The sequence below is a fragment of the Candoia aspera genome, chromosome 2, assembly GCF_035149785.1.
Source record: "Candoia aspera isolate rCanAsp1 chromosome 2, rCanAsp1.hap2, whole genome shotgun sequence".
Taxonomy (NCBI): Eukaryota; Metazoa; Chordata; class Lepidosauria; order Squamata; family Boidae; genus Candoia; species Candoia aspera.
The window spans coordinates 230,114,021-230,140,011 of record NC_086154.1 but is presented as its reverse complement, the minus strand read 5'-3'; the positions used below and the strand labels follow the sequence as shown (position 1 = coordinate 230,140,011).

Sequence of the window (25,991 nt, the reverse complement as noted above, 5' to 3'; positions counted from 1 at the left end):
GCCACTCAATCTTGCCAGGGTTCCGTTGAAATCTGTTGGTCCCCATCCATTCCCCTACAGCCTCCAGGCACTAGGATAGGGCATCAACAGCATCGCTTCATTTGCCAGGGGCAAAGAAAAGATATAATTGGGTATCATCAGTGTACTCCACACCCCATGTAGATTGATGATCTCACCCAGCAGCTTCGTGTAGATGTTAAAAAAGAGAGGTGAGAGCACCAACCCCTGTGTAACTCCACGAAGTAGGAGCCAAAGGTGGGATCTCTCCTTTCCAATCACCACCGACTGGAACCGGTCCTGAAGAAAGGAGGAGAAACAGCACAATACAGTCCTGCCCACCCCTAATCCCCAGAGCCAGTCTGGAAGGATCCCATGGTTGATGGTCCCGAAGGCTGCTTTATATATTTAATGCACTGTCAAAAGCTTGGTGTTGCATTTTTGCTGAATGCTTAATAATAGTAATCTGAAAGAAGAAATAGAAGGCATATTCATTACATTTGCACATGATATAAAACTAGATTGCGGAAAGCAGCTGGAGACACAGGAGGAAGATATGAATTGATCTGTTGAGGTTTCATTAATGTGCAGGTATTAATGACACAAGATTTGCAGAGTATGGGAAATGAAAAGAAGAATATACAGAATAATATCCAGGAAGGGAATGGGAGAAGTAGGAATATTAAAAAAAAAATAGAAGGTTATGAGCCATCTACTTATTGGATATAACTTTCCTCTATTAAGATAGTCCTTTTTGAAGCCAGTTCAGCGGCCTGCTAGAACCACTGAAGTGGAGCAGAGCTTATAACACAGCTTAGAAGCTGGTACAGAAAAAGAAAATTATCTTAGATAGCTTCAGTGAGCATGCCAGAGGAACACAGGTTATTGCTCTTACACATTCAGCCCTCCCAAGCATAAAGAATCACACGCGTAGACACATTAGGTTAAGAAGTAAAAAGAAGCTTACTGACTTTATTCTTTGTTGCTTCTGCTACATCCATCTTGGGGGAAAAAGATGAAGTTCCTTTGTTCTTCTTTCTAATTACATAGTTTGTCCTAAACTCTCAGCCCTACAGCTACCAAGAGGTGTGTGAAAGAAAGGGGCAGAATCCCTCATCAAGGCCCAACCACATGAATGAAGAGAGCAGCATCCATGCTGCCTCTCCCTGGGTGGAGAAGAAAAAAGAGAGAGAAACAGGAAGTGGGAGTGGCAACAAACAGCTTCCTCAGAGTTGCATTTTGGGCAACTTAATTTACAAGTTAATGAGGCATGCTGGATTTGCCAAAACCTCCAACACTTTTAAATATTTCAATCTAGAAATGCAGCATACAGTTCTTGACTAGGTGTCGCTTTTTTATAATCATGTTTGGCAATCTTCAAAAAAAATTCTAACTTGTTTTTATCATTCTGGGGTTGATAAACAGTGCGGTCTTCATACTTTTGTGGTTTTTAAGATACTGTGTTGCAACATACTGTTTTTATGCTTTTATCACCTGCTAATATAGCAAGTTTCTGCTTTACTTTCCTCATATCAGTTCCTTTAAAATTATTTGTGTGACTATATTGAGGTTGCCAATGTTCAGGACTCTGTAATGTGGTAGTAGTAGACTTGTGCTAAGGCAATTAAGTTCTGCTTTTGAGTTCATCTACTAAATTTAATGACTAATTTTCACTGCATTATCCTGCTATTTCATAAGATTTGACAATAATAATAATAAAGAAAAGCTCCATATGCATTGTCCTATTATCCTTGGATTTTATAAATTGTTGATAAGCAAACTGAGTTTTTGAATGTATTTGTTCATTAAAATCTGCATCTAAGTGATTTCTCCAATATGGTCCATAGAAGACTTGCTTGATTCGCTTTGCTATATTGTGTTATTTTTATTCAAAAGCACTCTTCTAGTTATTTTTTATAATAGTATGCCTGAATTGTGGAACTATGGAAAGTTGGGGGAAAATTATGACATTTAGAATGAGCTGAATGAAATTTAAACATTGAGTAAACATGCATTGATTTTGGTAGCAATGGAGCACAAAAATACGACATGCAGAAAGACTGAAATTGTATTCTATTTATTGATCGATACCTTGTATAGCTAATCTTCCACTGAAGATGAATCCAGTATATTTTCTTGTATTCTAACAATCTGTCTTTTCCATCTAACAATCAACAAAGCTTTCAATATTTAACGTCAGTTATAGATACTTTTAAAATGACTATCTGCATTTATAGATTTTTTCCCCCCACCTAAGATGAAAAATCAGTACTGATACATCATGCATTGAGGAGAAACAATCAGATGAACATTCTGTGCTCTCACCGCACCCCCCGCACCCCGTCTTATAAGATGGATGTACAAATGAATTTTGGGGCCTTTTCTATTAAAATAATGTTTGCTTTCTTTTGTCCTAGTTTAAACTTGGATCACTGATATTACAAAGAGTTACAGACCCACCTGAAGTCATTAGAGAGTTGATTAGCTATTGCCTAGACTGTATAAAAGAACTACATGCCAAAAATGATCACCTGCAAAAAGAGAATGAAAGGCTTCTGAGTGATCTGGATGACATGCAAGAACAGTAAGTTGAAAAATAATATTCACATTTTTTTCACTTTCTTCTGATTCCCCCAGACTTTTTATCACGTGAACATAATGCTAACCCATTTCGTTATGACATACTCTACCTCATTTACTAAATATTGCAATATGCACGTTAATGTGAAGTTTATACATATGGGCACTTCAGTATTTATGCTTCATTCAATAATATGGTAAATTTTTAAAAATATGAATGTACAAATATGCTATAAATTTATTTGGGGAAACTCCAAATAACCTTCTCATATATTCAGTTATATGGAATATACAAAATATATACAAAACAGAAAGGTGTTAAATAGATGGACAATTTAGCTTATGCTAGTACAGTACAAAAGTAAAATCCTAGCAGCTTTTTCAAAAAGTCTTCAGGGTCAGAATCACAAATTTTTCCTTTGTACTTCTGGGCTCCTTTTAGAAAAGTAGAATTCTTTGGACATTTTTTTCTTTTTCTTTTTTTCTTTTTCCTCTTTAGCAACCTTTCCTGACATTGAAACTAAAAGGAGGGAATTAATATTCTGCATTTCCTGTCAGCATACATTAGCAGCTGACAGTATACTTGGGAACTTGGAAGGTTTTGAATTCACTGCTAAATTTCTCTTCCATGTGTCTTTGGTATGTCTCAACACAATTAATATAAATGTTTATCATAAGCACTATTAATTAAAATGAGTAAGTCAAAATATGTTTTGCAGAGGTTGAATGTGGTTAAAACAGTTGAAAAAATGTCATCCAACCTAACACAAAGATAGCAATTCATCAACTGTCATTCCTATCACTTCTGCAACACAAAAAAGTAGAGATGCCCCCACCCCCAAAGCTACAAAGGTAACAAATCCCATCTCACCTTTTTTGATGTGGAAAACATTATGCAAGTCTTGTATTAAACAATTATTTGTCATTTTCTTAATATGTGTTTGTTGTGATGCCACCCAACATCCACAGGATTGAAAGTTGCATCCCAGGGAATCCACACCTCTGTCTCAAGCAGGATCTTCTTGACTAAGACGTGGCTGGGTAGCATGTTGTAAAAAGGGATTTCCTTCAGCCCCACTATATTCAGATTGAAGAGTTTATGTTCTTTTGGAAAAGCTTCAGTCCTCCCTTGGGGAAGAAATAATCACAAAGTAACGTACAGGGGCTAGAAAAAGGAACTAAGGTAATATTGTTCCTGAGCCTCTGATTAAGGGATGCAACCCTACAAAAATGGGAAATCCAGAGAACAAAGAATAAATCTATTTGTCTCTAGGCAAACAACTTTAGCTAGAAACCTAGTTTAGGATTTTAAATTTTACTTGACTGTGTGGATCTACATCTGATTTATAGTCTCCAGTTACTTATTTTCTCTATGCCATGCTGAGTGGGGAATTCTGGGAGTTGAAGTCCACATACCTTAAAGTTGCCAAGGTTGAGAAACACTGCTTTAAACGATATGCTTTCTTTCTTTGAGACCTAGCACACGTGAGGGAACATGATCTGCTGAACAATTCAATGGAATGCTGATCTGCTGAGGTGGCTCCACTGTTCATAATATCCAATGCCCTGGACTAGCCTCTTTTAATAATATCCTAAATGTTTTTAATGGTAGTGTGTTTTGATATTATTTTATGATTTTATAGTATGCCATGCAGAGTCATGTTCTGTGAAATGGGCAGCCATATAAATATGATTAATAAATAAATAAATAGTAACATTGCTGTATGCTAAACCAGGGGATTAATGAAGTTAATTTAAATAAATTGGATATGACCTTTATTGAATTACTTCTATCAGTGAAATCACAGATAGAAGTATGTTTTCCAACTGTTTAAGTACTGCTGAAGACTTTGAATCCTCCCATGATGTATTGTATGGAGATACTTATTTACATATTGATACTTGCAGTTTTATCATTTCTGGGCAGTTCTCTCTTACCTCTCCCCAAGTAATTAAAACTTGATTTATGCACAGAAGTTCTGCAGGTAGTTGATTAGTACCTCTAATGTTTCTGGCAAGATTTACTGAACTGATCTCTGCAGTAATGATACTCAGTCATTTGCATTTAAATTAGATGAATTATTTATTACCTATTGAACACCCATATCACATAGCAGGACAGTCTAAGTTCATATAAATTCATAGGATGAATTGTCATTTATGAACACTTAATAGATAAAGCTGTAAAAGCTATGTTTCCTAACATTCTGACATGGGCTAGTGTGTGACGATCCAAATACATTTGACATAAATATATGTTTTAAACAGATTTAAATTATTTAATGTACAAGAAGAAATGTGCTTTTAAATTGGAAGACAGTGGTACCAAATCCTATGACAGTATTTCACTACAGGATTGCATTTTGCATCTACTTATAGGATGATGCATGTGGAATTGCACATAAAACACACACATACACACAGGTACATATACCTATGTATGTATACCACATATATTTAGTTCCTTTTGTGGATGGATGTTTTTGATGGCTAAATCTCCAACAGCAGAAACAACTTGCCAGTACTATATGAAGACAGAGGTTTCTGGTGCTGCTTTAGTAACATGACAAATGATTACACTTCTGGAAAGTTTGGCAATACTTCGATTTTCTAGTTAATGAGACTGTACAGCAGAACGAGGCTCCATTGGCTCCGATACACACGTGACAGTACTCACAAAATTCATACAATGGTTGCTATCCCTGGCAGATTAAATCCCAAATTCATTTACTGGCAGGCAAACTAGCTCTTTAGGATGCTTACTACCAACCCACAGGGACACTGAGGGATTGAAAGGTATTGTTGCAAGAAGTAAGATGCTAGAAGAAGATGCTTTACTTTTCAGGATGCCATCAGTATCCATTCCATGAGTAAACAGACAGCATTCAGTATAAACCCAAATATAATGCGTTTTCAGATTCTTTCATAAACTGTTATACAGATTTCACTCAGATATTCTAAAACTTTCAGCAAATAATCTTTGATATCCTATTAAAATAATTACCTTCCCAAAATATAAAATATATGAATATGTATGATACCAATATCTATAATGAAAGTTGTAATCAAGTAATTTTCCTTTTATAATAGTGCTTCTCATTCACATCTACTCATAATTTCTGCCGTACTCCGTGACTTTGATTTAAGCTGCTGAGGAAAGCCATCAATGTATTTTTTTTAAAAAAAATCTTATTATTTATTTTGCAATTAAAAGAGGCATTTATTTTTAAGATTACAAAAATGTGTTGAAGCTAAAGAAGAACTGGAGGCTGACCTTTATAAACGATTTGTCTTGGTCCTCAATGAAAAGAAAGCAAAGATAAGAAGCTTACAGAAATGTTTAAAAGAAGCTGAAGAAACAGTCCCGGAAACCGCACAAGCAGGGTATAATTTATTACTTTCCTTCTACTAGGTAAACATCATGCATGAAATAGATGTAGCTCTGTTCTTTATCTGGTGTAGGCTTCAAAGTTGAGACTGAGTGTCGTTGAAGTGAAGTAATATATTATTTAGTTCTGTGGAAGATGCCTTTAGCAACTCAGCTATTAAATCTCATGAATGGCAATAATGCACTATATTGAAGTGTTTATTTGAAGCATTCTGTTTAATTATTTAATACATTTATTTAATTTATTTACCAAAATTTCATCTATCTTTTTTAATAATAAAATAATTAGTCAACGAGAGGCTATTTTCTCTTTAAAATGTTGTGCTTATGCATCTGTAACTGGCTGGAGCAGTCTAATTGAAGATAAAGTTTATTCCCTATAAATTCAGTAAAAATACTAGAGCTGACATAGAAACTATTGAACCTAACAATAGGGCCTAAAAGTGGCCATTTTCCTTAATGAGACTTGAAGATTTGTTTCCACTTGAAAGAAAGTAGCTGGCTTCTGGATAAAGCCCCTCTGTAATCATTTATGATTCTGAAAATATTGAACTACTAAATGTTGAGCAGAGCTTTAGAGTAACAATAGCATTGTAATGCCAATGATATTAGGACTATGCAGCAATCTGGATTCCAAGCACAAACTGTGATTCAAAGTACACATGAAATACTCAACAGGAACATTTTGAAACAGCTGCATCTTTTTGTGGCTTGTGCAGTTACCCCCCCTTTGGTTTAAGATGTTCCTGGTAGGAGCTACATGTGTACACTCCATCTTTCAGGAATACAATAAGAGTCACATGAATCCAGAGCTAGACACCTAACTGGAATAAATACAGGTAGTTCTTGAGTTACCACCATTCATTCAGTGACCAAAGTTATGACAGTGCTGAACTAATGGTAGTTACGCCCAGTCCCCAAAGTTATGGCTGTTACAGCACCGCCACAGTCACATGATCAAAATTCGGGCACTTGGCAGCCCACCTGCACTTACAACCATGGGGGCGCTTCAGCTCCCCCATCTGCCTATTTCCCCCCATACTTTTGGCTACCCTGTGCTTGCCTCCTGCCAGCCTTGCCATCCCCAGCTGTCCTTCACTGTCTTCTTCCTGCCACTGCTGAGGTGCACCCAGCTGGCCCTTTGGGATGCAGCTGCTGGCCACACCAGGCTTTCTTCCCAAAGCCATGCCCACCCCTTGTCCAAATCATGTGTGGCCTTATCACGAGGTTTTGGAAGGCAGGCATGAGAAAGAAGGCCCCAGCGTCGCCAGCGTGAAAGAAGGACCTGGCTAGAAGGGGTCCTTTCTAGAAGGCCCGAGCTGATACAACTGCTCTGAAGAGCAGAGTATTCAAAACAAGACCCACAAGAATCAAAACAAAGCAAAACGGGGAAAAGGACAAACGGGGGTTTTACAATCACCCAGTCCCCAAGCCTGGGAGAACAACCTTCAATAGTTTCCTGAACATCAGAAGGTTGGAAATGACACAAATCTGTTTATCCTTTTTTCTATATTCAGTCCCATCATTACAACAAGGAATGTGTTTCTAAAAGTAATTTACTATTACAAATGTTACCCAATGTTATAAATATTAATTAAAACCAGTGAAACATTCTTTTTTTTGTTTTTGTTTAAGGCATTTCATCCTTTTGTTTATGAACTCTGTATATTCTACAATACTGGTGTCTTTTGATAAAGCTTTGTATTGTTCTAGGGACACAGTGGTTGCGTCAGGAAGTACAGTTGAAAAAGAAAATTACGAAGGAAGCACTGATGAAGAAAGTGAAAATGTGATACAACTGACAACATCAGAGTCAAGTAAGGTAGACCAAGTTGCTTATATTGAAGTCATCATAACCATTTTTTTATTTGATAGGAATAATGCACAATTAAAATCCAAACTGTCAGGCTCCTTACTGTAAATTAATATAAAAGCATACAATTTAAAAAAAATATTTTAATCCTGGGGAGAATCATGTACAGTAAGTACATTTCAGTGCTTTAAAAAAATCAAAATATTAAGATACAGGTTTTTCTAGTGTTTTTCTAGTGTTAAGGTACAGGAATGAAAGCTGGGCACTGAGAAAGAGCAAAGAAAAGAAGATTAGTACCTTTAAATTGTAGATTTGGAAATGGTTACAAAAAGTACAGTAGACTGAAAGAAGAACCAGTCAGTCCTGGACCTAATTAAAGACTGACTGAACCCTTGAAGTGATGATTTTTAATGGGAAATCAGTTACTGTGCATATGTAGTGAGAAAGAACAGTGAACTAGGAAAAAATTGCATTCTTGGCAAAGTTAATGTAAGTGGATGAACAGGATCAGACAGATTACTGCACCATTTCTCAAAGTGTTTACTCATGAATATCATTGCAATGACATCATTATACCAATGATGCAGATTATATCCTTTCCCTTATTTTATATAATTTGCATGATAAAGGTAAAGGTAAAGGTTTCCCTTGACGTAAAGTCCAGTCGAATCCGACTCTAGGGGGCGGTGCTCATCTCCGTTTCTAAGCCTTAGAGCCGGCGTTGTCATAGACACTTCCGGGTCATGTGGCCAGCATGACGACTCGGAACGCCGTTACCTTCCCGCCGAAGCGGTACCTATTGATCTACTCACATTTGCATGTTTTCGAACTGCTAGGTGAGCAGGAGCTGGGATTAACAACGGGAGCTCACCCCGCCGCGCGGTTTCGAACCGCCGACCTTCCGATCAACAGCTCAGCGGTTTAACCCGCAGCGCCACCTTATAATTTGCATGATATCATTGCACAAATGATCTAAATTGTAGAAATCTGGTCTGTTGCATGTTGTATCAAGGTCCATTAAATCAAGGTTTCACTGTCCTGATACGTAGTCAGGAAGAGAACTCATTGACTTTTTCCCCTTTTAGCTTAGCATTAAGTTTGGTGAAACAATTTGCTTAAAAAGAGAAAAAAAAACTTTTAAAAAAATTCTCAGGGTAGAGTCAATTGTTCTTTCATTCATTTTGTGACAGATGGCCAAAGGACATTTTTTTATTGTGCAATCCTCTCTCCCTGGCTTCTCACCTTTCAGTTTAATCTCCACAGAACTTCTGTTTGGCTTTTCCAGTAGCAGTACTCCTGTCACACTAAGTTGTAGTCTGCTACTAGAAATTGTTGGAGAATTTTTCTTCTCCTGGAAGAATTTGGACCTCATCCGCTCAATTTCTCTGCTCAGAAATTTAGTGAAAAATCTCAATAGGCCATTTGTGCCCTTTTCTAGTGCTGTGTCTTTTTGATATAATGAAGAGAAATCAGCAGATTTTGAGAAAGAAAACCTGTGGAAAAGGGACCTGGCTTTATTGTTATACAAATAACAATTTATTGATACCCCAAGGTCTCTCACAACAACCAAAAGCTTTCAGTGAATGAAGTTATCAAGACCTTCGTTATTTTTTCAAGGACAGAAACGAAGACTCCTTAGCAGTTTGCATAGGAAATTGCTCTCACATTAATTCTTAAGCCTATAAATAACGAAGCAATGTCAGTGCTCTGACATTTGGTCCTAAGTAGATTTGAAACAGACTCAATGTGTGGGTAGGTTAAATTGGAAGACTCTTTGTAAATCATTGTGCTTTCTCATGTGTTCAAAACAAATTAGAGTGTAAGGTTTATAGGTCTCTCAGCTGTTTATAGCTTCTACCTGACTCTGCTTTCTTTGGCAAAGCACTGTACCTCTGGGAAGCTGGTTTATTTGGTTTACATATATTGTTGGTCAGACTGGGCCACTACAAGATGTCTTTGGCAAAATTATCCTCAGATCTCTGATTTGCAAAGAGTACTTTATCTTACTTTTTCGTCATTCTTTCCCATAACATTTAAGTCTTTCTGTTTGGTACAAATCAGTAATAAAAGCACTCTATTCATTATTTTAACTCATGTTTGGTACTTATTCACAGATTGCTTTGATTGTATTTTCAGCAGTTAAAAGACTTGGTTTGTTTTTTTTTCCATTTTGCAATCTAAATTTGCTATGTAGGAGTAGTTCTTAACAAAGTAAGTCTCTCATCTAGTAAAATACTGTATTATTTGTTGGTTAATTTCATCTGGAGGAATCTGATAGTCAGAAAATAAAAGTACCAAAAGATCCTTATCTCAAAAAGTGTCTTTATTTCAGAAAGTAAGGTCATGTCCCCTCTTGTACCTAACATAGCATAAGCATGTCTCCAAAACATTATTCTTCTGTTGTGTTTCCATGACATTGCCTTCATGTTACCTGCAGTTCATGGGTCAGACCAAGCCATCATTGGTACTCCAATATTAAAATAGTTTTTTCCCACTGAAGACAGTGACAACTGCAAGGTTCATAAAATCCATTACACTTCATCATGCATTATATCAGAGGTGTAGTCAGTACTGGATGGAATCAGAGAGGTGCTAATTGGGCATTTCAGCCTGGTTTGGGCATATCCCATCCTTTATGGTTTGTGCTGTGCCATCCCTTTGCTGTAGTCTCATTAAAGAACTGACACAGCAACACTGTTTCAGTGGTCCTTCAGATTTCTGTAAGGCTAGTAGAGCTTTATTTTTTAGCTCAAGGGTTCCATTTCTATCCTTTAGCAACCCTGCTGTAGCTTCATTCAAATAGTTCCTGCTTCAGCCCCTTGTCTATTCATACCTGCTGAAAATTTAGCACGCGGATGTCACCATTTAAAATCCTGTATTGAATGGTGGAAACAATCTGCAGCCATTAATATAAATGATGGTCTCACGCTAGTACTGAACTGCTCAGCTGATAGTACTGCAAGTATTTTAACCCTATGGCCCTTATGGCTTTACCAGAAGGCTGACAGAATAGAACAGTTGAATGATGGGACCATCCCCTCTATCTTTGCATCTTGAACAGAACACAGAGGCACTGTAAGTTGTCATGTGTTATGTATATTAGGAAAGGAAATGAAAGAAGACAAATCCTAAATAAAAATTCTGCTTGTGACTCAGTTCCAATCAATTAAGTTCAGGTTGTGGCAGAATGAGGTGTAGAAGGGGCATAAAAGGGGACTAAATATGACAGAGCCCTGAAGTCAGACCACCCCATTCCTGCTGCACTGCAATGATTGGCAGATGTATTTCTCATTGGATGGCGATGTGCTAAAGAGAGGATGCAGCAAATCCAGAAGAATCGAGATTTCTATGTAGCATATGCTGCATGTGCATAATCAGGCAGCCCCATTCTGCAGCAATTCAAAATAAATGCAAAAGGGACACACAGGGATCATCAGTGTGACAGCACATTTATTCTAATATAATTTTCTGGATGAGTGAATAGGACTTTTAACTCAGCAGGATAGCTTAGAAAGTTTGAAGTATTAACTATTGAGATCTCATCTGAAAATTAAACTACGGCAGGTATTCATTGGCTTCCATTCTTCATAAGAGCAAATTAGGTTCTAATAGATTCTTTCATAACATGCATTTTCCTCTATTACTATGCATTCGGCAGAGATATCACGGGCAGAGAAAAGCATTGTAATATTACACAGATTCTGTTGATTTGGGCCCCTTGAGGTGCTTAGGGATGACAGTTTCCAGCTGGCATGAGCATCAACAGCAGTTGTTGTTGTTGTTTATTCGTTTAGTCGCTTCCGACTCTTCGTGACTTCATGGACCAGCCCACGCCAGAGCTTCCTGTCGGTCGTCAACACCCCCAGCTCCCCCAGGGATGAGTCCGTCACCTCTAGAATATCATCCATCCACCTTGCCCTTGGTCGGCCCCTCTTCCTTTTGCCTTCCACTCTCCCTAGCATCAGCATCTTCTCCAGGGTGTCCTGTCTTCTCATTATGTGGCCAAAGTATTTCGGTTTTGCCTTTAATATCATTCCCTCAAGTGAGCAGTCTGGCTTTATTTCCTGGAGGATGGACTGGTTCGATCTTCTTGCAGTCAAGGCACTCTCAGAATTTTCCTCCAACACCACAGTTCAAAAGCATCAATCTTCCTTCTCTCAGCCTTCCTTATGGTCCAGCTCTCGCAGCCATATGTTACTACGGGGAACACCATTGCTTTAACTATGCGGGCCTTTGTTGTCAGTGTGATGTCTCTGCTCTTAACTATTTTATCGAGATTTGTCATTGCTCTTCTTCCAAGGATTAAGCGTCTTCTGATTTCCTGACTGCAGTCAGCATCTGCAGTAATCTTCGCACCTAGGAATACAAAGTCTTTCACTGCTTCTACATTTTCTCCCTCTATTTGCCAGTTATCAATCAAGCTGGTTGCCATAATCTTGGTTTTTTTGAGGTTTAGCTGCAAACCAGCTTTTGCACTTTCTTCTTTCACCTTCATCATAAGGCTCCTCAGTTCCTCTTCGCTTTCAGCCATCAAAGTGGTATCATCTGCATATCTGAGATTGTTAATGTTTCTTCCAGAGATTTTAACTCCAGCCTTGGATTCCTCAAGGCCAGCTTGTCGCATGATGTGTTCTGCATACAAGTTGAATAGGTACGGTGAGAGGATACAGCCCTGCCGTACTCCTTTCCCAATCTTAAACCAGTCCGTTGTTCCGTGGTCTGTTCTTACTGTTGCTACTTGGTCGTTATACAGATTCTTCAGGAGGCATACAAGATGACTTGGTATCCCCATACCACTAAGAACTTGCCACAATTTGTTATGGTCCACACAGTCAAAGGCTTTAGAATAGTCAATAAAACAGAAATAGATGTTTTTCTGAAACTCCCTGGCTTTTTCCATTATCCAGCGGATATTGGCAATTTGGTCTCTAGTTCCTCTGCCTTTTCTAAACCCAGCTTGTACATCTGGCAATTCTCGCTCCATGAACTGCTGAAGTCTACCTTGCAGGATCTTGAGCATTACCTTACTGGCATGTGAAATGAGTGCCACTGTTCGATAGTTTGAACATTCTTTAGTGTTCCCCTTTTTTGGTATGGGGATATAAGTTGATTTTTTCCAATCTGATGGCCATTCTTGTGTTTTCCAAATTTGCTGGCATATAGCATGCATTACCTTGACAGCATCATCTTGCAAGATTTTGAACAGTTCAGCTGGGATGCCGTCGTCTCCTGTTGCCTTGTTATTAGCAATGCTTCTTAAGGCCCACTCAATCTCACTCTTCAGGATGTCTGGCTCTAGCTCACTGACCACATCGTCAAAGCTATCCCCGATATTGTTATCCTTCCTATACAGGTCTTCTGTATATTCTTGCCACCTTTTCTTGATCTCTTCTTCTTCTGTTAGGTCCTTGCCATCTTTGTTTTTGATCATACCCATTTTTGCCTGGAATTTACCTCCAATGTTTCTAATTTTCTGGAAGAGGTCTCTTGTCCTTCCTATTCTATTGTCTTCTTCCACTTCCACACATTGCTTGTTTAAAAATAATTCCTTATCTCTTCTGGCTAACCTCTGGAATTTTGCATTTAATTGGGCATATCTCCCCCTATCACTGTTGCCTTTTGCTTTCCTTCTTTCTTGGGCTACTTCTAGTGTCTCAGCAGACAGCCATTTTGCCTTCTTGGTTTTCTCTTTCTTTGGGATGTATTTTGTCGCCGCCTCCTGAACAATGCTGCCAACTTCTGTCCAGTGTTCTTCCGGGACCCTATCTACTAAGTCCAGTCCCTTAAATCTATTCTTCACCTCCACTGCATATTCCTTAGGAATATTAGTGAGCTCATATCTAGCTGATCTGTGGGTCTTCCCTAATCTCTTTAGTCTGATCCTAAATTGTGCAAGAAGAAGTTCGTGATCTGAACTACAGTCAGCTCCAGGCCTTGTTTTTACCGACTGTACAGATGTCCGCCACCTTTGGCTGCAAAGGATGTAGTCAATCTGATTTCGGTGTTGTCCATCTGGTGAAGTCCATGTATAAAGCCGTCTCTTAGGTTGTTGGAAGAGAGTGTTTGTTATGCAGAGTGAATTGTCTTGGGAAAATTCTATCAGCCTATGTCCTGCTTCGTTTTGTTCTACCAGGCCATACTTACCTGTAATTCGAGGTGTCATTTGACTGCCCACCTTAGCATTCCAGTCTCCTGTGATGAAAATAACATCTCTTTTAGGCGTGTTGTCCAGTAGGTGCTGCAGATCCTCATAGAACTGCTCTACTTCAGCTTCTTCAGCATTTGTGGTTGGGGCGTATATTTGGATCACTGTGATGTTAGATGGCTTGCCCTGAATTCGAATTGAGATCATTCTGTCGTTTTTTTGGGTTGTATCCAAGCACTGCTTTAGCCACTTTACTATTAATTATGAAGGCTACTCCATTTCTTCTGTGGTCCTCTTGTCCACAGTAGTAGATCTGGTGGTCATTTAATGTGAAGTGGCCCATTCCAGTCCATTTCAGTTCACTGACGCCCAGAATGTCTATCTTTAATCTTGACATCTCACCAATAACCACATCCAATTTGCCCTGGCTCATAGATCTTACATTCCAGGTTCCGATGGTGTGTTGATCCTTAGAACATCGGATTCGCCGTTCACCACCAGCACCGTCGGCCGCTAGCCGTCCTTTCGGCTTTGAGCTAGCTGCGTCATCACGTCTGGGGCTAGTTGAGCTCATCCTCTGTTCCTCCCCAGTAGCATTTTGACCATCTTCCGACCTGGAGGTCTCACCTTCCAATGGTATACCGACATATCTCTGGTTGTACTGATCCATTTAGTTTTCACGGCAAGAATACTGGGGTGGGTTGCCATTACCTTCCCCAGGGATCGCATTTAGTCTGACCTCTCTGTCATGACCTTCCCGTCTTGGGTGGCCCTTCACGGTTTAGCTCATGGCATCATTGAGGTGCTCAAGCTCCAGCACCGCGACAAGGTAACGATCCTTTGCTGAAGATCAACAGCAGTACAGTAAATAAATTGTAGTTCCAAAATATCTTGAGGGAAAGCAGATAAGGGAGGGCTGAACTAAAAAATATTAGAGCTACACAGTGCCTCAGAAGTAATTTGGAAAAGTTATTTGAAGTATGTGGAAGTGTGAATGAAGAACTCTTTAAAGCATCTGCAACTCTTTAAAACAGCCATGTCTTTTCCTTGGATTGTGTGGCTGTTCTTCCACTGCTGCCATGCCATCCCAGGAAAAAACACAGGTGTTTTAAAGAGTCACATGGCTGTGTATTCCAATTCACGTTTTGAAAGTAAATTTGAAGCCATATTAGTAATTCATTTAATTATTCCACTAGAGGCCTAGTCTTTTCAATGGCAGTCCATATTTTTCAGTTTGGATTTGAATACTTTCTAGAAACTCCTATACTTTTTTAGTACTATCATACTTTATATTGTCATACTGTCCCTAATGCATTTATTCTGAATTACTGCAGAATGGTGCTGCCTTGATTATGCATGTGCAGCTTGATTCTTCTGGATTTGCTGTTCTCCTTCAGCTTTCACATGAACTTGAAACATTTTTCAAAATCAATTCAGAGTAAAATGATAAATGTAATTGCTTTTATGTGAAACTGGCTGTTTGCATTGCTTAAGAGAACAGGAATATGTTTCCTATTAGTAGGATGCTGTTTTATTGTCTTTTAGTATCCTTGGCTAGCAAAATCTATATACTTCTGAGTAAAAACAGGTTGGAGGAAATAACAGGTATTCTTTGGTAGTAAAGAGTCAATGGAATAGTTAATAGTTGTGTTAGATATAAAAATAATGAGAAACCCGGACCAGAGATCTCTGAAAAGGAACTTACTTTATTTGAGCGGTTTGCAAAGCGCGGTGGACACCTTGACCAGGCTACGCAGAGTCTGATCGAAAGGGGAGATGCCACACCCAAAATTACAGATACACACTTTCTTATACCTTTCCCTGTTTCGCCTCCCCTCACACTTTTCTGGCCTGTTTCCCCATTGGCTGGGTACTCTCAGATGCACAATCTTCCGACCGCCTCATCCCCCGGACCCCTCTATCTTATTTTGCTTACGCTTGTAAAAGCCTCATTTTGAAACATTTAAAACATTCCAAGGTTTTCACACATTGAAGTCTTTATAGGCCAATTTCTCATATGGTGACATTTACGCTATCTCCTTGCTTAGCACATCCTGGAGCCTTCGTACAAGACATCTGAATGCTAAGCTTTTAATTAGGCCCATTTCTTCCCTTTGTTCCTTTTGAAAGTATTCTAAGTTGTTACCTTATTCGTAAGCCTGCCAGTTTCCACCTCATTATCCCAAGGCTTTTACCATTTAAATCTTAGTTCTTATCATTTGGTGAGCTTTCCCTACTATCTCTTTCTGTCTTCGTGTTAGTTTAATTATTTAACATTGTGTTACTTACTAGCTTAAACTTTTTACACATATTGCTTCTTTGCTATTACCTAATATTAGTATTTACACCTTAAAATCTCCCCCAACCATGATCTATATGTTATTGCCTTATATGGCTATATATATAGATCTTCCTTATTTTTTACAAATTGTATTTTTCCATATCTTACAGTTGGTACCCTTAAATTTTCTTTTTCAGTATAGCTGGATTAAAAAACTTAATCTGAGACTAAATAGGCAACAGTGTAAGCTAACAGCAAAGCAAAAGACTTTCTCTTGAATGAGAATCCATAGTTGTATTGGAACATGGGCCCTAAAGATTGATCTTTGACCTGTCTACTCAATCTGTTCTGCTGAGCTTTCCCTCAGGCCTGAATATTTAACGTAAGATGCCTGGCAAAGCATAGAATTACCTACACTATATAAACAAGTTACTTTCCTTAGAGTGCATAGGCAAAAGATGAAAGAGTGCATGGAAACTACTTTTCCTGGGTGAACAAATTTAGTGTGACTGTACATAGAGGGAACATTTCTCACTTTGCTAATGGGGAGGCTGTTCAAGAAAACATTCTTGCAGGTGGATTTGTGCAAGCTCTTTATCATGTAGGAAACTAGCAAAACTGATCTGAAGTTGCTCTGTAAACACAGTAGAATTTGGGGCAACAGTATTTGGGGCTATGAATGAAATTGTATTCATGATTGTAAAGAAAATCAGATACCCTTATGACACGACTAAGAATAGCAAATATCATTTCAGTGGTGAAGTATCTCTTATCTCAAAACTTGATTATATGAACTCAGTTAAATATTATTTTATTGGAAACAATACAAAGATGTATAGTTCTTGCAGTGCTATTTCATTTCCTGTAATTAGGCAAATTGGTCTAGTTTCTCCTGCCCTTTATTTAAAATAAGTATTATCTTTTCTTCTTTGTTGGCAGATTGCTAGGAAAGCCTTTAGCCCAGGAAAGATCAGAAAAGTCACACACCAGGCATTTCTATAAAAATAATTTTATTTACAGAAAGCAAAACATCTGCATTCATTACAGGCTCTCAGTAAGAGCTGCTTAAACTCTCTACATGCCTACACAGAAGGGAAACAGAAACTGAAACAAGTCCAAGCAAGTTCTTCCCCCCAGGTGCAAAAATTAACATTCGAAAAGGGGACAGTTGAATTCAACCTCTTCACCCAGCCAAAATGATTAGTTACCATAGTAACTATAATCCGTAGTAGAAAACATTAACACTCCCCTTTTTATACTACAGAATAAGATGCCAACCAATTTTCTTTGACAACTCTGTCTTTCCATTCACATTATTTTAACGTTATCTCCCCTTTGGTTTAACAGAAAGCTACCATCCTTCTTCCTGTGTATTTCTAAACGTAGGTTGTTATAATTCCAAGGCTTTTTAATGTGAAATGGCTTTTCATGCAGGCTTCAAAATCAAGCCTTTGTTTTTCTGTTGGTGTGAACAGCAGCAAATCATCAACATAAATGCACAGATACATACAGCCTTGTTTGTCTTTCTTCATATATACACATGGATCTGCTTTTCCTTTTTCAAAACCAAAATTCTGCAGTTTTTCTTCTAATTTTTGGTTCCAGGATCTAGCAGCTTGTTTTAACCCATAGATTGACTTCTGCAGTTCACAGACTAGATTCTCCCCTTTTTCATAGCCAGGAGGCTGCTGCATGTATAATTTGTGGTCTAAATCACCATAGAGAAATGCAATTTGAATGTCATAGTGGTTAACTGACATTCCTTTCAGTGCAGCAACTTTTAACAGTAATCTAATTGATTCACCTTTAGTAACTGGTGCAAAAGTCTTCTCAAAGTCTAAATCTTTCCTTTGAGTGAACCCTTTTGCAACTAACCTTGCTTTATATTTTTGGATTTTGCCATCAGCATCCCTTTTCAGTTTGAAAACCCATCTACAACCTAGACAGCGTTCATTGGGAGGAAGATTTACCAGTTTCCATGTTTTATTTTCTTTCAAGGATGCTAATTCCTGTTGCATGGCAGAATGCCAATTTTGTGCAATCTCAGGTGGTAAAGCATTCACTTGCTCTAAAGACTCAGGTTCTGTGAATATGTGAAAAGCCTTTACTGTTTCAGCCTGAAAACGTGATGAGGGAACACCTTTATTACTTCTCTGAGATCTGCGAGGTAATACAGGGCTTAAATTTTGACTCCTATCACTTTCCTGAGAAGCACCTGTCTCATCAGACAGATCTTCAGTTTGCTTTTCTGGTTTAATGTCCTCATCAGGCAAAAGATTACCATCAGCAAGTCCTTGCTGTTCTCTTGTGGTCAGATCAACTGGAGAGCTAGAGTTTAATCTCCCCCAGTTTTGTTCAGCAAAAGAAGCGCTTTTGCTAATTATTAATTTCTCTCCCATTATGAACTTGTAGCTCCTTTGGCTTTGTTCATAGCCAACAAAGATGGCTTTCTTTGTTGTGGGGCCTCCTTTCCTTCTCTGTTGTTTTGGAATATGAACCCAAGCAGTGCTACCAAACACTCTAAGATGGTTTACCTTTGGTTTCACACCATAAAACAAATGGAATGGAGTGTCCTGAATCACAGAGTTATACAATCTGTTTTGTACATAACAGGCAGTAGATATTGCCTCTCCCCAATACTTAAAAGATAAATGGGAATCTTTAAGCATGCATTCCATTGCATTTTGCAAGGTTCTGCCCTTTCTTTCAGCAACACCATTTTGCTGAGGGGTGTAAGGGTTAGAAAGAATTTGTTTCTTTATCCCTTTTTCCATTAGGAACCTTCTGAATTTGTGAGAAAGGTACTCTCCTCCTCTATCACATTGGACTGCAGATACAGGCCTAGGTGATTTTCTATTTGCCCATGTCACAAAACCTTTAAATTTCTCAAATGCCTCATCTTTATGTTTTAAGATGTAGATAAATGTGTATCTTGAGAAATCATCAATGATGGCCATTGCATACCTTGCTTGTCCAAGACTTGGAGCAAAAGGACCAATAATGTCAGAGTGTACAATTTCCAAAGGTCTAGTTGTAACTCTGTCACTGTGCTTACTCACAGGAGCTTTTAGTGTTTTTCATTCTTTGCAAACTACACAGTCTAAGTATTTATCACAGGGTTTTATCTTTAGGTCAGCACACAGCTGTGGCATTTGTGCTATATACTTGAAATTAGCATGACCTGTGCATCAGGTGTACACATTGGTCATGATATGGAGTGTTGCCAACTGCAGCCTTGCAGCTTGGCTTCCTTGCATTTTGCACAATGTACAAGGAGTCTTTTAATATACCAGTAGGACACAATTTTCCATTTTTACGTATCTCACAACCATTTTTCTTAAATGTTATGATATACCCTGTTGCAGCCAATTGTGCCACAGATAAAAGGTTTGATTGTAAATTTGGCACATACAAAACACCTTTTACAGTTTCTCCCAAGCAGGATAAATACAAGTCACCTTGTCCCATAATTTTGGTCACAGACCCATCAGCCAAAGATACACTTTGTCTTTCAGTTTTAGACAGTGACACAAAAGAGCTTTTACAATTACATAAATGACAATTGGCCCCAGAATCTAACACCCATACATCAGAATTACCCTTCTCAGCAACCTGTGCAATTTGGGTTGTCTGAAGAGCCTTCTTCTGTGTTGCCCTTGTGCTCTTCTTCTCTGTCTTTTTACTGTTGGGTCTCAAGGCACAGTCTTTCTGCAAATGTCCAGCTGAACCACAGGTGAAGCATCGCTGGCTGGCTAGTACTGTGGCCTCAGCTTCCTTTCCCTTCTTTTCCCTTGTTTTCTGGTACTGTAGCTTTCCAGAAGAGATGGGGGGGGGGATCTTTTCTCTCTCTTCTCCCATTCAGCGAGTAAGCGCTGTGTAACATGATGGGGTGAGGTCTGCTTCAGGCATAGCCTCCAGGGTACAAATCAGTGTGTCCCACGTTTCATTCAGTGAGGACAGGAGGATATAGGATTTTGTGAGAGGTGTAAATTCCATCCCTCTCTCCTGCAACTCAACAAACAGCTGCTGAATATAATGCAGGTGCTCAGGAAGGCTATCTCCTTCTGCAAGGTAGGCTTTGTACAGCTTTTTTGTCAGGGTAACTTTACTCCCTGCTGTTGCCTTTACATACAAGTCTCTTAAAGCATCCCAAAGTTGCTTTGCAGACTGCATACCTCGTGCGTGGACTAGCTGATTGTCCTCAACTCCCAGGATAATGGTGGCTCTAGCCCGCTCATCCTGTCTCAGCCATTCAGCACTGGGATTTTGGGGGGTTTGCTCACCAATTGGCAGCCAAAGATTCTCTCTGTGAAGATACATCTCCATCTCCATATTCAAATAGTTGGTCTCTGATAGGCACTCCAGAGGCATCGCTGAGAGCTGGGAGGTAGCCATGGCTTCTTCCTTCTTTTGCAAGTCACCTCAGCTGGCTTCTTTGTCCTGTAGGCCGGCAGTTGCTGGAAAATCTCCAGGTGGCTCCAAAGAAAATCTTCACAGGTCTTTGCTACCTGCCTTTAAATTGTGCATGAGGTGTGGAGCTGATCTCTCTATTCTCTCTGGGTTTTACTGGGCTTACTGGGCTGTTTACTGGGCACATAACCTGTTGGCAGATTGCTAGGAAAGCCTTTAGTCCAGGAGAGATCAGAAAAGTCACACACCAGGCATTTCTATAAAAATAATTTTATTTACAGAAAGCAAAACATCTGCATTCATTACAGGCTCTCAGTGAGAGCTGCTTAAACTCTCTACATGCCTACACAGAAGGGAAACAGAAACTAAAACAAGTCCAAGCAAGTTCTTCCTCCCAGGTGCAAAAATTAACATTCGAAAAGGGGACAGTTGAATTCAACCTCTTCACCCAGCCAAAATGATTAGTTACCATAGTAACTTTAATCTGTAGTAGAAAACATTAACATTATTTTCATCAGAGTGAGAAATTTAGCCCCATATTTAGAAGATAATATCTTCTCTCTTGATATCATTCTAATTGTATGTTTCAGACTTAATATTACATATTCCTCTCAGCCTATATATGCAAAGCGATCTGATCATTAAGGCAAAAATAATTAACTGTAAAATGTAGCTGAATCTGGAAACATCACTGGACTACTGAACATTTTGCTGTGGTTCTCCATCAATTTCAGGAATAAATAAATTGTTCAGCCAACAATTTCAGGAATAAATGATAAGTGATTAAAAGCCTCATACTAGACATACATAAAGTCAGGATGGAAAATTTGGGACAGATTCATATACAGAAGATCGACCTATCATTTTAAAAACTGAAGTCTTTTTCTCAGATGATTATATTTCCTTATTTCCTTTATATTTCCTCAAATTCCCTTGCGGCTGTAAATCATTTTAGGATTGTATTTATAACTGCTTCAGCAAAGGATCGTTACCTTGTCGTGGTGCTGGAGCTTGAACACCTCAATGATGCCATGAGCTAAACTGTGAAGGGCCACCCAAGACGGGAAGGTCATGACAGAGAGGTCAGACTAAATGCGATCCCTGGGGAAGGTAATGGCAACCCACCCCAGTATTCTTGCCGTGAAAACTAAATGGATCAGTACAACCAGAGATATGTCGGTATACCATCAGAAGATGAGACCCCCAGGTCGGAAGATGGTCAAAATGCTACTGGGGAGGAACAGAGGATGAGCTCAACTAGCCCCAGATGTAATGACGCAGCTAGCTCAAAGCCGAAAGGACGGCTAGCGGCCGACGGTGCTGGTGGTGAACGGCGAATCCGATGTTCTAAGGATCAACACACCATTGGAACCTGGAATGTAAGATCTATGAGCCAGGGCAAATTGGTGAGATGTCAAGATTAAAGATAGACATTTTGGGCGTCAGTGAACTGGAATGGACTGGAATGGGCCACTTCACATCAAATGACCACCAGATCTACTACTGTGGACAAGAGGACCACAGAAGAAATGGAGTAGCCTTCATAATTAATAGTAAAGTGGCTAAAGCAGTGCTTGGATACAACCCAAAAAACGACAGAATGATCTCAATTCGAATTCAGGGCAAGCCATCTAACATCACAGTGATCCAAATATACGCCCCAACCACAAATGCTGAAGAAGCTGAAGTAGAGCAGTTCTATGAGGATCTGCAGCACCTACTGGACAACACTCCTAAAAGAGATGTTATTTTCATCACAGGAGACTGGAATGCTAAGGTGGGCAGTCAAATGACACCTGGAATTACAGGTAAGCATGGCCTGGGAGAACAAAATGAAGCAGGACATAGGCTGATAGAATTTTGCCAAGACAATTCACTCTTCATAACAAACACTCTCTTCCAACAACCTAAGAGACGGCCTTATACATGGACTTCACGAGATGGACAACACCGAAATCAGATTGATTACATCCTTTGCAGCCAAAGGTGGCGGACATCTGTACAGTCGGTAAAAACAAGGCCTGGAGCTGACTGTAGTTCAGATCACGAACTTCTTCTTGCACAATTTAGGATCAGACTAAAGAGATTAGGGAAGACCCACAGATCAGCTAGATATGAGCTCACTAATATTCCTAAGGAATATGCAGTGGAGGTGAAGAATAGATTTAAGGGACTGGACTTAGTAGATAGGGTCCCGGAAGAACTCTCGACAGAAGTTGGCAGCATTGTTCAGGAGGTGGCAACAAAATACATCCCAAAGAAAGAGAAAACCAAGAAGGCAAAATGGCTGTCTGCTGAGACACTAGAAGTAGCCCAAGAAAGAAGGAAAGCAAAAGGCAACAGTGATAGAGGGAGATATGCCCAATTAAATGCAAAATTCCAGAGGTTAGCCAGAAGAGATAAGGAATTATTTTTAAACAAGCAATGCGCGGAAGTGGAAGAAGACAATAGAATAGGAAGGACAAGAGACCTCTTCCAGAAAATTAGAAACATTGGAGGTAAATTCCAGGCAAAAATGGGTATGATCAAAAACAAAGATGGCAAGGACCTAACAGAAGAAGAAGAGATCAAGAAAAGGTGGCAAGAATATACAGAAGACCTGTATAGGAAGGATAACAATATCGGGGATAGCTTTGACGGTGTGGTCAGTGAGCTAGAGCCAGACATCCTGAAGAGTGAGGTTGAGTGGGCCTTAAGAAGCATTGCTAATAACAAGGCAGCAGGAGACGACGGCATCCCAGCTGAACTGTTCAAAATCTTGCAAGATGATGCTGTCAAGGTAATGCATGCTATATGCCAGCAAATTTGGAAAACACAAGAATGGCCATCAGATTGGAAAAAATCAACTTATATCCCCATACCAAAAAAGGGAAACACTAAAGAATGTTCAAACTATTGAACAGTGGCACTCATTTCACATGCCAGTAAGGTAATGCTCAAGATCCTGCAAGGTAGACTTCAGCAGTTCATGGAGCGAGAATTGCCAGATGTACAAGCTGGGTTTAGAAAAGGCAGAGGAACTCGGGACCAAATTGCCAATATCCGCTGGATAATGGAAAAAGCCAGGGAGTTTCAGAAAAACATCTATTTCTGTTTTATTGACTATTCTAAAGCCTTTGACTGTGTGGACCATAACAAATTGTGGCAAGTTCTTAGTGGTATGGGGATACCAAGTCATCTTGTATGCCTCCTGAAGAATCTGTATAACGACCAAGTAGCAACAGTAAGAACAGACCACGGAACAACGGACTGGTTTAAGATTGGGAAAGGAGTACGGCAGGGCTGTATACTCTCACCCTACCTATTCAACTTGTATGCAGAACACATCGTGCGACAAGCTGGCCTTGAGGAATCCAAGGCTGGAGTTAAAATCTCTGGAAGAAACATTAACAATCTCAGATATGCAGATGATACCACTTTGATGGCTGAAAGCGAAGAGGAACTGAGGAGCCTTATGATGAAGGTGAAAGAAGAAAGTGCAAAAGCTGGTTTGCAGCTAAACCTCAAAAAAACCAAGATTATGGCAACCAGCTTGATTGATAACTGGCAAATAGAGGGAGAAAATGTAGAAGCAGTGAAAGACTTTGTATTTCTAGGTGCAAAGATTACTGCAGATGCTGACTGCAGTCAGGAAATCAGAAGACGCTTAATCCTTGGAAGAAGAGCAATGACAAATCTCGATAAAATAGTTAAGAGCAGAGACATCACACTGACAACAAAGGCTCGCATAGTTAAAGCAATGGTGTTCCCTGTAGTAACATATGGCTGCGAGAGCTGGACCATAAGGAAGGCTGAGCGAAGGAAGATCGATGCTTTTGAACTGTGGTGTTGGAGGAAAATTATGAGAGTGCCTTGGACTGCAAGAAGATCAAACCAGTCCATCCTCCAGGAAATAAAGCCAGACTGTTCACTTGAGGTAATGATATTAAAGGCAAAACTGAAATACTTTGGCCACATAATGAGAAGACAGGACACCCTGGAGAAGATGCTGATGCTAGGGAGAGTGGAAGGCAAAAGGAAGAGGGGCCGACCAAGGGCAAGATGGATGGATGATATTCTAGAGGTGATGGACTCGTCCCTGGGGGAGCTGGGGGTGTTGACGACCGACAGGAAACTCTGGCGTGGGCTGGTCCATGAAGTCACGAAGAGTCGGAAGCGACTAAACGAATAAACAACAAATTTATAACTGGCTTTCAAAAACTTTAGATTAAAACATATTCAAGTTCTAAATGAAATAATTTTATATTATCCTGATACGCTACTAAAATAAACTTTAGAAGTCAGTATACATCTAATCAGAACTAAGATTAATGGTAAATAGGTATTTGATGTTACCTAATTCATTTAAAAATGTACTGGATCTCCCAACCAAAGATATCCTTTCAAGCAGCTAACACATTATTTATTAATATTATAATGTATGTGTATTATGACTACTGCCAAACTGTAGTACTTAAAACATAAAAAAAATCTGACTTTAAAACATACAACCAGTTTTTAAAGGATCATTTTAAAGAAGGAAAGGGACTGAATAAAGACAGAAGAAAGCTGTATACTACATGCTTAACAGGCAAGCCTCTATGAGTTAAGTTACCTTCAAAATGGCTTCTCCTGGATGTAAATGACATGCAGTCGCACTAACAGCCAGGTCATAAGCAGTTTAGACCTTTAAAAGCAACATCTTGAAGTGGATCTGAAACAATTAGTGCAGATTTTGAAGCACCAAAATAATAGATGAAGATTTCAGTGGATTTTGACACCCTGTATCTTGTACAAAAGCTTGCTGATGCTTTTCAAAGGTAGCCCTCTATATATAGTGTATTTCAGTTGCCCAAATGTAATGCAGATAATATATGGTGTACTGTTACCAGAAACAAATACAGCTAGATACAGGTAGTAACCCTGGTCTTTGACCCATATGAAATAGGTAAAATTGAATCCCAAACATTCAAAATTGCAACTGGATTGAGATATCCAACTGGGTGCTACTATTCATTGTTGATAATTAATTCTGGATATTATCTAAGTGGCTTTTTGTTCTTAATGGCAAGAACATCATATACAGCTTTATGGCACAGTCTTAGCTAAATTGATTTGCTTTTGATGTAAGTTTTGTTCTAATGGGTATTATTATTTCTTACATATGTATTTTTTAATGTTCATTAAGGGTTTCAGTTATATATTCCTTATTTTATATGGGGTTTTGTTAGTCATTTTAACAATATTTTAGAGCAGTGATTCTTAGTGTGGTCTGGGGTCCCCTAGGGGTCTCTGAGATGTTTTCAGGGAGTCTGTGAAGTCAAATAAATATTTTTAGTCAAATATTTTAACATTTCTCAATTTTAACTTCTAATACATACATATTGCTAGATATAAC

At 39.0% G+C, this 25,991-nt stretch overlaps 1 protein-coding gene across 2 annotated transcripts in view; it reads left to right on the top strand.

Moving 5' to 3' along the window:
• XRCC4 (X-ray repair cross complementing 4) overlaps window positions 1-25,991 on the top strand; it is a 151,311-nt gene that overhangs the window by 62,503 nt on the left and 62,817 nt on the right. Inside the window, exons 4-6 of one of the 2 annotated variants that reach the window (XM_063295453.1) lie at window positions 2,415-2,581; window positions 5,809-5,961; window positions 7,679-7,782. In XM_063295453.1, coding sequence (XP_063151523.1) covers window positions 2,415-2,581; window positions 5,809-5,961; window positions 7,679-7,782 — 424 coding nt within the window. Of the gene's footprint in view, window positions 1-2,414; window positions 2,582-5,808; window positions 5,962-7,678; window positions 7,788-25,991 lie in introns of both variants that reach the window. The other variant, XM_063295454.1, reaches the window with a different exon arrangement.